The 17,143-nt window shown below is 35.2% G+C and overlaps 1 protein-coding gene and 1 pseudogene across 1 annotated transcript; both read left to right on the top strand.

Annotated features, from left to right (window-relative positions):
* The first annotated feature begins 2,649 nt into the window (after window positions 1–2,649).
* Window positions 2,650–14,732, top strand: PDK4 (pyruvate dehydrogenase kinase 4). Its single transcript, XM_016131464.2, has 11 exons — window positions 2,650–3,036; window positions 3,991–4,132; window positions 5,294–5,365; window positions 5,526–5,710; window positions 5,866–5,952; window positions 6,367–6,444; window positions 8,254–8,330; window positions 10,111–10,209; window positions 10,382–10,492; window positions 10,799–10,912; window positions 12,040–14,732. Exons 1-11 carry the CDS (start codon window positions 2,922–2,924, stop codon window positions 12,181–12,183), a joined length of 1,224 nt encoding a protein of 407 aa, XP_015986950.2. The 5' UTR covers window positions 2,650–2,921; the 3' UTR covers window positions 12,184–14,732.
* Window positions 14,733–16,701: 1,969 nt separating this feature from the next.
* On the top strand, window positions 16,702–16,820 carry LOC118611069 (annotated as a pseudogene).
* Window positions 16,821–17,143: the final 323 nt, after the last annotated feature.

Below are 17,143 nucleotides of genomic sequence, written 5' to 3'. Positions count from 1 at the left end.
ATAATCTCTTTAGGGTTTTTAATGCATTTTTTCAAATTGGACATGCCCACCCCTCTAGCAAAAGTGCAACCTGCATTTTCTAAGCTTTACCAGTGGCCTTGTTAGGTTTTGCGAGGCAAGCTGTATAGAATTCATTTAATATTAAGTAAACATGTCCCTCAAAATTTCAGAAATTGAATGTCTCAAGCAGAGATGCTGTACTCAGCACTGAGTACAAGTGGAAAACTTAGGTATTCCTCCCTGACCACTAGCACCAAATCATTTGATAGTCCTCTCATGGTTTATCTTTATGCACAGATTTGTCCATACCCATCGCCCCCAAATAATTCTCTTTGCTTTATTTCTGTAGCAACTGGATCATTTCCAAGATTTGTGGTCAGCCTGAAAATAAAAATGTCATTCTCTTTCCAGGTTACTCTCTAATCATGGTACAGGTTTTCCCTGGTATTCAAAAGTAAAGTGTTCCTATGAATCCTTCATATGCTGACATGGCAGAAAGCAAAGAAGCGATTACCATTAATTTATATGGAAAAATCTTTAAGCATTCCCAGACCCAGATAATAACCTACCAAATCATACCAAATAATTACATCCACAAACATCCAGTTTTACACTAAGTGTAACACCTTTACAAGCTTTCTTAGGCTTTTATGGTACCTTAGCACACATCTTACTAACAGATGCACAGAATAAATTGAGACAACGCACAGATGTTCACAGACACAGTTCAAAGCTATGGCAGCTTGATACTGAGATGCTGAATTTAGTTCCCAGGGAAGGAGCTTGGTGGTGCCACTTGCATTGCTCTGGATAGTGTTGCCTCCATGAAGCTTGCTGCAAAACAAACACTGAATGTTACTTTTGCTTTTCTCCCTTTTTCATAAAAGCAAAAATACTCTGGATTTCTTTCAGTTAAGGAAAAAACGTATAGGCCTTTTGTGAAAGGGAAGTGGCATAACAAACTTTTGAAAAGCGGGGAATGCCTGTGATACATAGTGTCTTAGCCAACTGGGTAAAGAACTTGACCTGACTGTTCCAGTTCAGCTACCGTAAATGTTGCCACTTATAACAACAGTTCCTATCAGAGAGAAATGACATTACAGAATGTAATGCTCTGTGAGAGTAACCTGATAAGTAGTTTTGGTTGGGATGACATGGAGAAAAAAGTTTGGTGACCTCAGTTCATGTTTAACCTTTAGCCATCTTTGTGAACATCATAAGATTTCACATGATCCTTAATCATTGCACACATTCAGGCGAATAGTGCTGGCTGAGTGCTCAATGGGATTTTCTTAAATTAGAACTGCTTGTAACGTATCATTTCCATTGACTTCCTGGGACAGATTAAAGAGTACAATTCTTTATAATATATATTTTTGCCTCTTCCAGATCCCATACACATGGTAAGAAAAAGCAAATACATACTTTCCTATTATTTCTGTTCTTAGGATGTAATCCAGGAAAAGAAAGAGATTTTTACCTTAAATTTATTTGCTTCATCGGAGAGTTTTATTTAATCTTTTGGCTTCTGGAACACATATTTTTTTCTTTATTGGGCTATGAGAATTTGTAACAAAGGATTCAGAATACAAAAAATGTAAATCATAGTGGTATCAAGAACCATCTCTAAATGGAGATGAAATTTGGAACTTTCCCTGTGCTTCCCCAACTGCTTAAGTCTGGCAACAAAGCAGGATAGGAATCACAAAGATGCAACAGACATGGTCCCAACCCTGATCTCTTTCAGGGGAGGAGGTTTTCAGAGAGGTACAAGATAAGAACATAAGTAGCTACGATATAATGTCATAAGTGACAAAGGCTATATTCGAAGGTCCGAGTGAGGAGAAACATCAGGGAAAAGATCTCTTGCAGCACATCGTTTATGCTGAACATTTAAGGATAGAAAAGAATGCTCTTGGCAAAGATTTGGATTAAGGACATTTCATACAGGGGAACTGAGCAAGCGAATTCTGTGATGTAGGAAAAAAGGTGAGTCAAATTTATCTTTTTAAATTTTGTTTTTAATTAACAGAGTTAAACCTCATGGAGAGAATATATTACCGGAGAAAAACAAAGTGATGGCCTTTTATCGCCGAAAGAAAGAAATTGTGTATTTGGGGCAGCTTCTCAAGATGTAGCAGAGAACTTGTGATTCCTAACTCGTGCAATTCCTAACTTGTGCTGTTGTTTTTTTTAAGGCTGTTTATTCTTCTCGACTGTCCAATGGCAGAGAAGCTCATACTTTTGAACACAGCTGATTGGCTACTGTAAAAGCCCCGCTCTGAGGGAGGACCAATGAGCTCCCGGAAAGCAGATTCTTGGAAATAGTTCCTGGCCCGAATGCATGACATTGAGACAGCCTCACACTTGTAAAAACGGAAGAATTTGGGTTGGCCTCCAACCCACGCGATCCCGGGCGCTGTCTCAAGTGACTGATCTGGAGCCCACCTACCTCCAGATGTCCGCATTGACCTCCTCCTATCCTCTTTACCTGTCACGACCTCGGGCACTTGCGCCAGGCCACTGGGCAGGGTCCGCCGCCGGGGGGCGGGGCCCAAAGTTCTGCATCTGAGCCAACTGGCGCAGTCCCAGGCTCAGGACGCGTCTCCAAGTCCCAGTGACTCCTCCCTGGTGGAGATGGGGGGAGCTTGCCGGGAAACACATAAAACCGCAGGAGGCAGCCGGTGGTGGCATGATGAGCACTTGAGTCTCAAGCCACTCACAGCTCTTCTAACTCACTGCCGGACTCCTCTACTTCGAAGCACCCCTGAACTTCAGCCTAGACCCGGGTGTACGAGCTCTACAGCACACCTGCCCTCCTCGTCCCCGCGCGCCCCGCTCTTCCTCGATTCCAGGTTCTGCTCCTCGCAGCGTTAGTGCTCAAGCCAGCCCCAGCTGCTGCTTGGCCGGTGGACATCAAGATGAAGGTGGCCCGCTTCGTGATGCGCAGCGCGAGCTCGCTGATTCCCCGCGAGGTCGAGCATTTCTCGCGCTACAGCCCGTCTCCTCTGTCCATGAAGCAGCTGCTGGACTTCGGTGAGCCGGGACGTAGGGCCCGGGCGGGAGCGCTGAGACTGGGGCAGGGGCACTGCCTTAATTTTCATTCCCGGTGCAGGGAGGGCTAGCTAGGTTCAGTGCTTAAAACTAACCAGAGTCTGCTTTCCTGCTAAACCCTGGAGCCTCGATGCCAGCACACTTTGCCTTTTCCTAGATCTACCTTCTTTCTGACAGTCTGTGCTTACAGGTCGAAGTCACTTGCAGCTCCGCTGATACTGGACGATTTGAGCTCATCTTTCCTCTTCTTTCTGACCAAAGCTTCCATCAAAATACGTTTTTGTTTTCAGTCAGCATTTAACAAGAAACAAGAAACTTTATCCCCTCGTGGCATAGTACTTCTTGAAGATTTCTAATATAAAAGTAGTCTCAAATTAATTGAGATTTTATCCTTTAACCACCCTCTACAGGATACATCTGCATTTCTAACAAATTTCTTCACCATTATAGTTTTCCATATATTTGCATTACTGCTGAAAATATTTACGAGCTTTCTGCAGTAACTTTAGAAGGAAAATTTCAAGGATTTAAATGTGATATTATTTATCACTAGTCGGGAAACATCACGACTAACACCCACGCTGGTTATCTTCTACTCCAATTTCATATCTAGAACTCTGTGAAAGATGTCTCATTGACATTGTGATGTTGACTGAACCCTGCACTCTTTTATGACTACTAAGAGCTGTGGGACATTCTGACTTCTTGGAAATGAATCCCTTTTAAAAAGAAAAAACAAGAATTCTCATACTGATCACTTAAAAAAAGGCAATGAAGAAGATTCTCTTGAATTATCTACAGACAGTAATCCAACTGAGGGTGGAAGTAATGTTATAATAATGTGTGTATTCAATATCATCAGATAGTTAATGCTATTGAAATAGACCATTTAGACATACTTGTTTCCAAAAACTAAATAAATTCTATTTATTATAGGTTCAGAAAATGCATGTGAAAGAACTTCTTTTGCATTTTTGCGACAAGAATTGCCTGTGAGGCTCGCCAATATTCTGAAGGAAATTGATATTCTCCCTGATCAATTAATAAATACTGCTTCAGTACAGTTAGTTAAAAGCTGGTAAGTAGTAAAGCATTCTGAAATGGTCTCTGATTTTAAGACAGTTATATAAATACGAATTCTAATATATTACCATCAAAATTAGAGAACAGGTGGTATGAATAGAAAATACTTTTTAAAGGTGTAAAGAACTTTATTAATTTATGGTAAGTTATTTTCAGGGCAGTTGTTAAGCTGGAAATGGACATTTTTACCTTGAAAAAGTATATACTTTAATATTTTTACTTCTAGAAGAAATATGAAAAATAATAGTTACAATTTTAGTCATATATTTTTAATAATAAAAGTTTGATATTGCATAAAGAATCCTATCTTAGAAGTAGATATGAATGACTACTATTTAGAGAGAGCCTAATCTTTGTTATACACAGATCAATTAACTGAGGAGGTGCTGGGTTCAAATCTTGCTTTTGTCTCTTCTTAGTTGTGGAATCCTTGGTAAGTATCAGTATCTTAAATTCTCTGTTCCTCAAGTCCCCCATCTGATACTGAAGAGAATGAAATATATGCCTCAACAGAATATTTGAGTGTAATTATATGATGTAATCCATTAAAGAGCACTTAGAAAAGTGCTTGGCACACAGTCAGCATTTAGTGTCACTTATTATCATCTCATTTTATAAATAGGATACTAAAGCTTCTAGAAAGTAGATAAACCAAAGGAGCAGATTTTCAGAGAACAGAGCCAGGATATGCACTGAAGTGGATATGCACCAGAGCTTCACCCTAATCCATTGACTGTACAGCTTTTTGTTCGTTGATTCAAGAAATATATGTGTTAAGTATATTCAACCCATAGTATTTACTGCTGCTTTTGAGACTTATATATGAATGAAGCAGGAAAAAATAAAAGCCATTCTTAAAAAGTTGTTTTAAACAACTTTTGCTATAAAAAATAAGAACGTTTAACAAACAAAACAGAAAACCAAATACAGATCTAAAATAGTTATAGAAAAATTAATTTTAAGTTAGAAAGTTAAAGAGTAAAGTTGTAGCTTTTCTTTTTTTAGGACATACTGTTTTCCAAATGTTTTGGAGTTTTAATTTTAAACATAACACGTATTTTGTCTTTTCAAATCGTTTGAAAAAGACATTCTATTTTTAGTTACTTGTATCTGACTGTTCAATTTTAAAACTTAAAGCACACCCGTTGCTTTATAGGTATATCCAGAGCCTGATGGATTTGGTGGAATTCCACGAGAGAAGCCCAGAAGACCAAAAAGTGTTATCAGAGTAAGTTCTATGCATTAGAATAAGTATCTAAATCCTATTTTTTCCAGACATAATTCTATGTTAAGGGATACATACACTTATGATACACTTATAATCTAAGGAATATAAGTGAATGAAATTTATTTGAACTTTCACTAACTGTAAATGTATTTTGGCTTAGTTTTGTAGATACTCTCATCAAAGTTAGAAATAGACACCATAATGTTGTTCCTACAATGGCACAAGGAATCATAGAATTTAAAGATGGCTGTACAGTTGACCCAATCACCAATCAAAATCTTCAGTATTTCTTGGATCGATTTTACATGAACCGTATTTCTACACGGATGCTAATGAACCAGCACAGTAAGTTAGTTCATCATGGTCATAACATATAGAGATGGGTGTAGAATACTCTTACTAGATATTTCACTATTTGTTAGGTCACATTCTTCATCAATGGTAGTTCTAATCATTATTATTCTAATTTTTATACCAATATTTTTTGTATTTTTCAACAGTTCTCATATTTAGCGACTCACAGACAGGAAACCCAAGCCACATCGGAAGCATTGATCCACAATGTGATGTAGTAGCAGTGGTCCAAGGTAATTTCTAGATTTTTACGTTTCCTTTATTGAGAATATACACTACGTGATTGACATATAGTCAAGGTGACTCTGTGAATAAATTTACATCCAAAGTGTTCCCTTTATATTTTTTAAATAATATCATGAAGGGAAAGGGTCATGAGTACATTTATAATGTTACAAAAAATCCAAACCTATAGCTAATGTGCCATATTTCTATGTTGTATTTGATCTCTGAAGTATGCATGCATATTGTTGGTATAGGTATAACTTAAACAGTGTCATACGTTTTTCTTCAATAAAATATTAAAAAGATATTTTTATGTACATAAACTTATACTCTAATGCACATTTTAGATAAAGAGTAATGTACACGCTGAAGATCACTTGGCACAACTTTATTTCATTATTATGAAAAAACTTGTATTCCAGATGCCTTTGAGTGTTCGAGGATGCTTTGTGATCAGTATTATTTAACATCTCCAGAATTAAAGCTCACACAAGTGAATGGTAAGCTATAAATAAAATATATTTTAATCTATGAAAAATTTAGTGTTCTCCTGGTATAATTACTTCTTGTAAATACAATGCAACTTTTGTGTTTCATTTTTCCCTTCTAAACTTGCCCAGAATTTGTACTTTTTTTTTTGAAGCCAAGTTCTCTTTATCTCAACTGGAAAGTTCCAATTGAGCATATTCAGTTGACAATTCATAAGGAACAGTTTGAACAAATAATTCGGAATTTAGAGTAAGTAACTAAGTTACACTATCTTAGATCAAAGAAAAATTGCTTACTACAGAATATGGGGGTAAGCAGAATTGGAGGCGGGGCAGAAGTAGGAGGAACCTCTTAGTAGTGGAGATACCATCCTAAAGAGGTTATCCACAAGATCTGGAAACAAAAATACTTTAAATTGCACTATAAGAAATAAGCCAGTTGCAGAAAGACAAATACTGCATGATTCCACTTATATAAAGCAGCTAAAATAGTCAGACTCATAGAAGCAGAGAGTAGAATGGTGGTTGCCAGAGTCCGGGGAGAGGGGAAACAAGGAGTCCCTATTTAATGGGTATAAAATTTCACTTACACAAAATTAGTAACTTCTAGAGCTCTGCGGTACAGCATTGTGCCTATGGTTAACAATACTGTAGTGTACACTTAAATATATAAGAAGGTAGATCTCATGTTGAATGTTCTTACCAAAACTTTCTTTAAAATCCACTATAAGTATATACCATTTCTGAAGCAGAACATACTCTTAACAGCCTTGACCTGAAAAGATGGTCTTCCCATATTGCTTGAAGTGATTGCATGACAAATGCAAGGCACTATTTTTATCTTATCCCATAGTTGCTTCTTAAAACAAGACAGTATACTGTAATTGAAATAACATTCTCCTTTCATTTCAAAGTAAACATCTTTTCCAAGTAATCATTATACACGAACAATGTTTGTTGGTGGTAAGAGTTAAAATCAAGTTCAAATTAAGAGTAGCCTAACTCATGGATTAGAGATGTGCAAGTGTAGCTGATTGCTAAACTGAAAATAAGAGTACAAATAAAGATTGAAAAAGATCTCTAAGCATTAACAGCATTGTCGCTTAATACTTGTAGATAAACTGTTTGAACCATTTGATGAAATAAAGAGGGGATCAAGCCAAACTTTGTATTTTCTGATTCAAACTTTGCCAAGGCCTGGGGCACCAAAGAATAATACTTTTATTTTTCTTTTCAAACGGTACTATGGGGTTTTTATTTCTCTGTTTTCTTTAGCCTCATGGTGAAATTTAAGTATATTTAGCCTGTTAGATTTAATGTTTGGGTGATAAAGACAGGAATAATCAGATGTGTTGTTTTCCCATGTATTATTGTGTAATTTCCATGTGTTACTTCAGTTTCAGGATGAAAATTATAGCTAGCATTAATTTTGATGTTATGCTGTAGACACATTTTTCTTCTTTCTTATGATGCATACAATTATAACTTTGAGATCGTCCAGTACAAAAGTTTTGGAAACAGAAACAAATAATCCATGTAATCTAATTTATGGCACCCCCATTGCACACTTCATCTGACTCACGGATTTGTAGAGAAATGCAAAAATTAATCATAGTGCACGAGTCAGCAACTGTAGTAGCATTTTGAAAATAAACCAGTTGTGTTTGCTGTTTAAGAGGGAAGGTTCTAGGATAGGATTTTGGGGTGAGTAGGATGAGGAGTATTCCTGTTTAAGTCCAAAATATTAATGCAATAGATATGGAAGTTTGTTTTAATTAAATATTTGTTTACCAATTCTAATGAGTTGAATTTTTTTTCTAGGAAAATTTCCAGGGCAACCGATCCACATCGTGTATGTTCCTTCTCACCTTCATCATATGCTCTTCGAACTATTCAAGGTATGACACTTCACAATAACTGCAGTTTTTCTGTTTTTAATCTACTGGTTACATTTCTATTTCCTTTATCATTTCTGGCTAAACAGGAGCCTCACTATTTTCTCCCAAGCATGCTTCTGTGCTCCTAACAGGAGAGTAGAATTTATGTTTGAAAGGGTACATAGAGTCCCTTGTAGCATCAATATGTATTTGAGAGTACACAGTATGATTCACGATGTCTCAATGCTCCCTATTCCCATTATTTTATCAGATGCCCAACAAAGCACTATTCATTCATTCATTTGTTAGGGAACGTCATGAGTGAATGCTTCAGGAATTGAGAGTTTGTTCCTTCCACCCCCACAGGCTGGTCGAATTCCAAATCCAGAGATTCAGGTCCAGAATTACTGTAGGTGGCAGAGCCCCAACCTGAGTCTAGAATATACTCAGAGGACAGTCTGTTCCTTCAACGATCTACTTTAATGTGCTTATGAATCACCTGGGTGTTTTGTTAAAAGGCAAATTCTGATTCAGTGGGTCTGGAGTGAGACCCGAGATTCGAATTTCTAATAGCTTATAGGTGATGCTGCTAGTCCAGTCCACATTCCATGGCAAGACTTCGGGGTAGTGTTTTTTAAACTTTCATGTGTGCTTTAGAATCACCTGGAGGGCTTGTTCAAACACAGATTCTTAGGCTCTCCCAAGGAGATTTTGATTTTCTAGGTCTGAGAATTTTCAGTTCTAACAAGCTATCAGAAGATGCAGATGTTAGCAGTCTGAGGTAGCCAGGTGTTAAAATCAAATCCTATCCTGAGTTCTAAGACCAGACTATAATTCTTCACTTTCACCAAAAGATAGAGAAATGCCTGAAGCTTTGTGATGATCCCAGGAATCCTTTGGACTGGGGAGGAAGAAGTCTAAAAAAAGTGAAATCTGCTTCTAATTCTGATGTAACTCTTCTCCAAACATACTGTTTCCTAACTCACTCTAATGTTAGTGTAATGAGGTAGTGATTATACTACAAACATCTGATCTATTTTATTTCACTTAATATTAGAACTTAATATTTAATAAAAACCAGAAAGCAGATAACCTACTAGAAGAAGGTTAGAGAAGAAAATGGGTAAAATAACTAAAACTGTATTTGTATGAGATTCGCCCAGTTATTTGAAAACTTGTTTGGGTTTCTTCTCTTTTAAAGGACAAAAAATACTTTTTTATTAATTTGATTTATTTTTAAATTGAGTGGTTCAACTTACAGAGCTATTTTGCCATCGCTGGTAAAAGTTAAGGTGATAATCACATGCAAATTGAAATTTAATTTAAAATTATTTAGTATCCTTTTAAATAGTAAGAACTTTTTTTCCCAGCAAATTTTATAAAAGCCAATAAATTGGTTCAATGATTCACTGTTCATTTGTTATGTGATAGTCTTTGGTGTTTGGATGTAAAATGTAATGGAAAGACAGAAAAGAGAGTGTCAGGAAATGGACTATAAAAACCAATTTCTGCATTTAAATTAAGCTTACAAATAAGAACTTAACAACTAGCAGAATTGTTTTTCCATTAGACATTATTCCCATGAGCTACATTACATGGTAAATGAATATTTTTCATTATACATCCTGTATGACACATTCATAAATAACTATTTACAGAGCTGTTTTAACTACTAAATTAAAAAAATATGTAAGTATTTTGAATTGCCCTCTGTGCTGCTTTTATTTTAAACATAAAAACTAGTTATTTATTGTCCTTCATTCTTTTGACATTGAATTCCTTATGGTTTTGTTTCCTTTAGAATGCAATGAGGGCAACAGTTGAACATCAAGAAAACCAGCCTTCCCTTACACCAATTGAGGTGATTGTTGTCTTGGGGAAAGAAGATCTTACAATTAAGGTAACCATTCTCTATTTTTCTTTTGCGCCTCTCTTGAGATAATTAGAGGGTCAATAATAATAAAGCTCTCTGCTTTGAACAATAGTTCAAAGTCACATTTTGACATTTTTTTCTGTAGACAAATGTACATTGTTTATAATGTGTAGCTCTGATGACTTGTTTGTTTGTTTAGATTTCCGACAGAGGAGGTGGAGTCCCCCTGAGGATCATCGACCGCCTCTTTAGTTATACATATTCCACTGCACCGACGCCTGTGATGGATAATTCCCGGAACGCTCCTTTGGTAAGAAGCATTGTAGGGCTAAGTTCACCCCAGCCACCTCGTTCTAAAGGTCAAATTAACGATTACAAGGAAATATTTAGGCAAGTTATTCAATTTAGTTAAATTGGGCAACATGGGGGATATGAGAAAGAATGATAAAGCAGACTAAAAATGGTGAAACAATTCAAAGGCTCTCTAATTGGAAGCAGAAGACGCTTGCCTAGGTTCCAGGACATCAGTATCAGGCAGGATAATAACTCCCTCCTACATTTTGTATTCCAGTGGTCTTGGTTGCCTCTTTACCAATAACCGATCTTTCCCTTCTAGGCTGGTTTTGGTTATGGCTTGCCGATTTCTCGTCTCTATGCCAAGTACTTTCAGGGAGATCTGAATCTCTACTCTTTATCAGGATATGGAACAGATGCGATCATTTACTTAAAGGTATCCTTTGAATTCAATAGAAAAAATCATATATCTGAAAAAATTGCTTCTTTTACAAGCCCCGAGTTCTATGGCCTATAATGAATACCCCAAACTGAGTTAAATGCAAGTCATTCTGTTTTCTCTTTGGTGTGTGTATATATACTATTTAATGTGTAACCTACCGAAAAGGAAGTGGAGCCAGGCTACCTGTGTCACTGAATTGTCACAAAATTGTTGCCCAATATGCACTTTAGTTTCAGATGCTGATGTGAATTTTTTTTAAACTCCTTTGAGGTCTGCGAGAATAGCCTTTCTTTTGTTTTACTTAAATTTGTGGGAAATATGTGCTAACAATACTCTAGCCTCAAAAACAACTGCTATCAAGATACTAAAGACTTTAAGCTGACCCTGTTAAAAATTCAGGGAAAGGAAAGCTGACTGCTCACAAGTTGTCACTGGGATGCTTAGCATTTCCTGTTTAAACTTTAAAGCTTTTTCTATTTCTGATAAAGTCTGTTTATCATTTGCCAACTATTTCAACTGACAATATATTTACAGATATCAGCAACTAAAATGTTAAGCTTCTCGGTTCCCATTCTTTGCCAAGGAATGATTTGTCAAATGATCTTTGGCCATCTGAAGTAATTAATGCATTTATTTCTTAAATGAACCAAAGTCTTCAAACAACTGGGAAAGATTAATAGATTTGGTATTTATAGTATCAGATTTTAATAGATTGGTAGTATCAGATTAGGAATCTTACTTTATCACAGATACAAGGGTTTTACTTGGAAAGAATAACTTTCATATTCAACTCTATCATATCAGTAATATCCAAACAAGGGACATGTGTAAATATTGAACACAAATTCTATTCCCTAACTTATAATTGTAGAAATACTATTTCATCTGCTATAGGATAGAGATAATATTTATTTTTTATTTTTCTTTTTTACAGTGCCTAACATACTGTGGGCTTTAATGTGCTCTTATTACTAAATCAATTAAAAGAATGTATTTGAATGTTTGACTACTTAGCTCTAAATTTATATTGAATAATATAATATATTGAATAATCTCTTCAAGTATCAATTATATCGTAAATAATTTCTTTGGTTTGACTTTTTTCCTCCTTCTCCTTTCAGGCGTTGTCTTCTGAGTCTGTAGAAAAACTCCCAGTCTTTAATAAATCAGCTTTCAAACATTATCAGATGAGCAATGAGGCCGACGACTGGTGCGTCCCAAGTAAGGAACCAAAGAACCTGGCGAATGGAAAAGTGGCTGTGTGAAGAGAGACACTCAGGACACTTTAAGGGATCAAAGTGGGTCTACAGCAGTGCTGCTTCCTGAATGTTTGCATGTGAACTCTCGTTCCCTCGAAAACAAACAACAGCAACAAAAACTCCTTGACAGGATACTGAAGGAAGAGGAACAAAACTCAGTTCTGTGACCCAGGAAAGCACAGTGCGGGAAAATAGGAGTTAACAGCTAGCCAGCTCTTTATTCTTTTAGCTTAGAATAATGCTTGGGTTTATATCAAATCCTAAGGAAGACAGAAGCTTCAATATCTTCTTTTCTCTTTATCAACAAGAATGGGAAAGGGAGTGAAGTGAAGATATAGGCTAGCGGTTGCAATAGACTGATATTTTAGACCTCCGGTTGACGTTATATTAGTATTTATTGATTATCAACTGTCAATTATAACAGCATTTTCAAAGGAGTAAGGCTTAGTTTATACTGTATGATTAGACATGAATGTAAATGTACATTTCGTGTAAATTTATATGCTCTCGAGAGGAAAAACTGGTGACTAAAATAGCATTTACTTTGAAAGAGAAAATGAGTTCAAACGTTTTATTCAAAGTTGCAGTCAACGCACTGAGCCTATGTAAAAACTCAGAAGAAAGCCTTTTCTGATAGATGCGGGGCCTTGATTATGCTGCATTCCCTGTTCACACTTCACATAATAAGTGAACACTTATTGCCAGGTGCCTAGTCTCTGATGAATTTTAAAATATGCACTGAATTCAGGATGTTGGTGGTTAGAGGGATTGCCAAAGTGATAGCAAAAATATCTTTTACCTTGTTTTGTTAATAAATGAAACAGTAAATTGGAAAAGCTAATGTTTGAGCAAGAAATTATACATTCAGAACCTAACTCAGTAGAAAGAGCTGTTCTCTACCCTGCAGTGGCGGTAATACAAAGGCATCCATTTTCTAGGCTTAAAAAGATGTAAGTTTGATATGCTAAATTATACTCTCTACACTCCAGCATTAACGTGTCTGTAAAAAAATTCTATTTAACAAATTGTTCAAGAACACTAGAATTTAAATACTTCTTGGAGTATTTTTAACAAGTAGCCTAGGAGTAAGAGGATTTCATGCCAGGATGTTTTCATTTGTGAATCATTGAGATTAAGCGCTAATGAATGAAAACTAATGCACATGGAACATTAGGGAGTTCAGGTATAATATGCAGGTTGACAGGGTCGTTGAGTACATTACTCTTAGAGAAGGAATAAGGAAAAAAAAACAAGAAAGGAAGGAAGGCTAGCTGGGAGGAAGGAAAGACGGAAGGAGGGAGAGTGAAAAGCAGGGAAGCAGAAGGCGGGTATCTTGCTTTATTCCCCACAAGTTATTTCAAGAAATGATCCACATTTTCATGGATATATTATTAGCAAGAAGATGAATTGGTGTCTTTCAAAACAGTATGACTTAATCAAATGGCTCTCTCACTCCTATGAGATATTAGCCTTTAGTGAAATAATAAACTCATCTGTGTCAAATTGACATTGAAACTGGGATGTAGAAAAAAAAGGCTTTTCTGCATTGGAAAATAATCAGTACTGTTTATGTGTTGAACTTAACATTTTTGTTTATAATTTTTTCATGGCCTAGTGTTTTGGTGCTTCTGGGAGTGGCCATAGAAGTCTCAAGCTATTTGTGAATTTCATTGTCAGATTTTATCATCAGAAGTCCTAGATAGTGACTTCTTCATGGTGGGATTCTGGCTTATGCATTTATTGATTATATAAAATGATTTGCAATAGGTTATTTGACTTTTCAGTTTTTATTAAAATTTAAATTTTTTGTGTGTGTAAATAATTGTATTTACCAAAGATTTAAAGCAGTCGATTAATTAACCCAACACTGTGAAATATCTTTAAAACACTAGAGGAAAAGAAATGTTGGTACCTCAATAGCATCAACTGTGTAAATGGAGTTCTGTAAAATAGAAATAGTCTACGTTGGTTTTTGTGAAATTTATGGAGGAGTTTTAAGATTCTAGTGAATGGATACTAAACATTCAGACCCACTTAAATTATTAATGTATAAATTGTGTTTTTGCCTCCAGGCTTTGTACAGAGAAATGTGATAATTTTTATAATAAATATTTTATTATAATAGTAGACATAGTCTTTTAAATTTTTTTTCTCAAATTAATGACGAAGTACTAAGAAGGATTTAAGGTAAAGGTTTTCCTCACTTTACATTCAAGCCTAATTTACATATTGGGTATAGCCTTTAAAAAGCGTTGAAAGCAACTTAAAATCCTAATTTTTAAACAAAATTTAAGTACTTTCTGGTGGTCCATAAATTTCTAATCTTCCTTTGCTTCCTCGTGTATACTCCAATACTACATAGTATAGTGTGTGTTTATCCACATGAATATATTCAGTAATCATTTTTACAGTGCACATTCTCAATACTTTTTGGTACTTTTTTTTAAAGTGTCACTTAAGGACTTTATTTACATAACCAAAACAATGGAGTACCAAAATAATTACCTAGATAAATTAGGTTTCCAAGCAACTTCTGGATTAAATAATATGAAAAATAATAAAAATGGGACAGAAATTAAGTGGTGACATGTTTTATCTTTGCTATCTTAATACTTTCTTTGCTAATTTAATCTTACTTTATCTTCAGACAACATCCTTTTTCCCACCTTCATAATGCCCTTATTTGTAAAATTTTGCAAATAAAAAAAGGAGGGGGAAGGGAGGTTGGAAGGAAAGAAGAAAGAGGGAAATTAGAATAAAATTAGTAGAATGAATTTTCCATAACTAAATTCTAACATCTTGTCAGAATATTGTATTTGAATAAAAAAATGCCATAAATCTGGGGCATTAAATCCTAAACAAACCTCTGCTAAAGCTTTCATCAAGGACTTTCTCTTTTATTTGATTTCTTGTCATGGAAGTACTGTACTATGTGTCTATGTGCACGCATGTAAACACACATTTTTTACCTTCAGACATCTGCACACACATGTAAACGTGTACATTCACACAAGACTTAGCAGTAAATTTCCTTGGATTAAGCTGCTTGGAAGGTAGGGAGTTCCTGCACTCCATTGGCTCAGAACCTTCATATTTCCATAAAAACTTCAAGACTTCATTCAAGTCCCACAAATATATCTTTTCGACAAAGTTAATGTGTGCACCCCAAAGGATACTAATTTTCAAAGTCAAGCAGGCTGAATATTCATCAAAAATATCCATGTACAGGTTTCTCCTAAATCTCAAACTTGGGTAGAAATAGTAGGAGAATTTGATCTTAGCTACAATGACATATGGAAAGAGGTAGAGATCATTGTGAGCTTGTAGCTCGGGCATTGACCTTGATAATCTCTTTATATATTTCCTTACTATACTTTCTGGTTCTGTACATACACTTAGTTGTGTAACAATAGTACAAATTACATGGAATCTTCAGGTCACTTTGGTCTGTCCCCTTGAAAGAAATGAGGGACTTTTATAATTTCACAGAAGCTTGTTGGAAGAAGTCCCTAAGCCCCCCAACATGAACACTTAGAGCAGTATGCTTCTATCTCCATTAGCATTCCATTCATACATAGCTTTTTTGGATTTTTCACTTTTTACCTTACATCATGAATACTTAGGCACTCAACAAACATTAATAAATACATGAATAACACATAAATAAACTTTCTATAGAATAGAATCCTTGGATTTCAAGGCAGATTGAAACTCTGTGTTAAATCAACAAACATCAAATTTTATAATATTTTATGCTTTAAATGGTATACAAGGAGTTTTACAATATTTTAGAAACTCTGAAATACTTTTCCAAACTGGTTAGATTGCAACTGATCTTTTCTTCTCCATTAGTGCCTTTGGCCATTGAAAATTATCACATATTTCAAAAGAAAGTGATGGGTAAAAGTTATTAGAAATAAGAAAATTTCTTGAGCAAATAGGTCAGTTTTTCAGATTTTATGACTTTTCTTCCTTCTTGTTTACCTTGGACTCAGATGAAAAAAATATTACCATTCATATTTCATGGCTGCTTAATAGAAATGAGCAACTGTCTTTTAATGAGATTTTTCAGTTCCTACCCAAGTGCAAATAAACATTTAATGCCACTCAAAACCAACAGAAATGTCAATAACCTTGAAAATATGTTGAGTTTATTAAATGATGTGAAAATAATGTTTTAGCGATAAATCCAGCAACAAAATAATAAAGTTTTTCAACAAATTATGAGACATCATTTTCATATTTACTGCTACCATTTAGTATAATGAAAATAACACTAGACGGGTCATCAAATGATGCAATAGAGCTAGAAATTATTTGTTAGCATACAGTTTTTATAAATGTAAAAGGATGGTTTAATCTCTCAGACAATAGCCTATTGAATGGTAAAGTCTTGAATTTTTAAATCAATTCCATTAAAATTATTCCTTTTAATGTGTTTCTAGCCCCAAAATACACTTTGATACCTGATAGAGTTGCCTTTAATTCAGTCTTTTAAATTCATTTTTAAGAATAACAAAATTTATCTACAGCCATGCCACCCTGAACACGCCCAATCTTGTCTGATCTCAGAAGTTAAGCAGGGTCAGGCCCGGTTAGTACTTGGATGGGAGACCACCTAGGAATTCTGGGTGCTATAGGCTTTAAAAAATAATAATAAAATAACACAAAATAAAATCATAAAGAATTACAAAATTTGTATGAAATTATAAATTTGTCATCTGAAAGTAAAATAAAAATTTGAAAACAAAAAAGAAAAACCTTATACCACATTTTTAGACATTCTCTTTACTTGTTTGAGTTTCAGCTTTCTCTTCTACCTAAATGAGATCTAGTTGTTTAAGGAAGGCACTTCTAATTCTAAAGTTTTTGAATCTGATGATTCTTTACTGAATACCCAGCCTCCAATTTCTCTTCAGTTCAAACTATCACTATCCAGCTCAAAATCTTTTGCTGGCTTCCTGGT

Source organism: Rousettus aegyptiacus, unplaced genomic scaffold (genome assembly GCF_014176215.1).
Source record: "Rousettus aegyptiacus isolate mRouAeg1 unplaced genomic scaffold, mRouAeg1.p scaffold_m13_p_13, whole genome shotgun sequence".
Lineage (NCBI taxonomy): Eukaryota > Metazoa > Chordata > Mammalia > Chiroptera > Pteropodidae > Rousettus > Rousettus aegyptiacus.
Note: the sequence above shows the minus strand (reverse complement) of the source record. Positions and strands in the feature narration are given on the sequence as shown.

Coding starts and splice junctions, on each gene's coding strand:
- PDK4 (XM_016131464.2), top strand. CDS start 2,922: ATGAAGGTGGCCCGCTTCGTGATGCGCAGCGCGAGCTCGCTGATTCCC. Junction 4,133..5,293: donor GTACAGTTAGTTAAAAGCTG/GTAAGTAGTAAA, acceptor GTTGCTTTATAG/GTATATCCAGAGCCTGATGG. Junction 10,493..10,798: donor ATTCCCGGAACGCTCCTTTG/GTAAGAAGCATT, acceptor TTTCCCTTCTAG/GCTGGTTTTGGTTATGGCTT.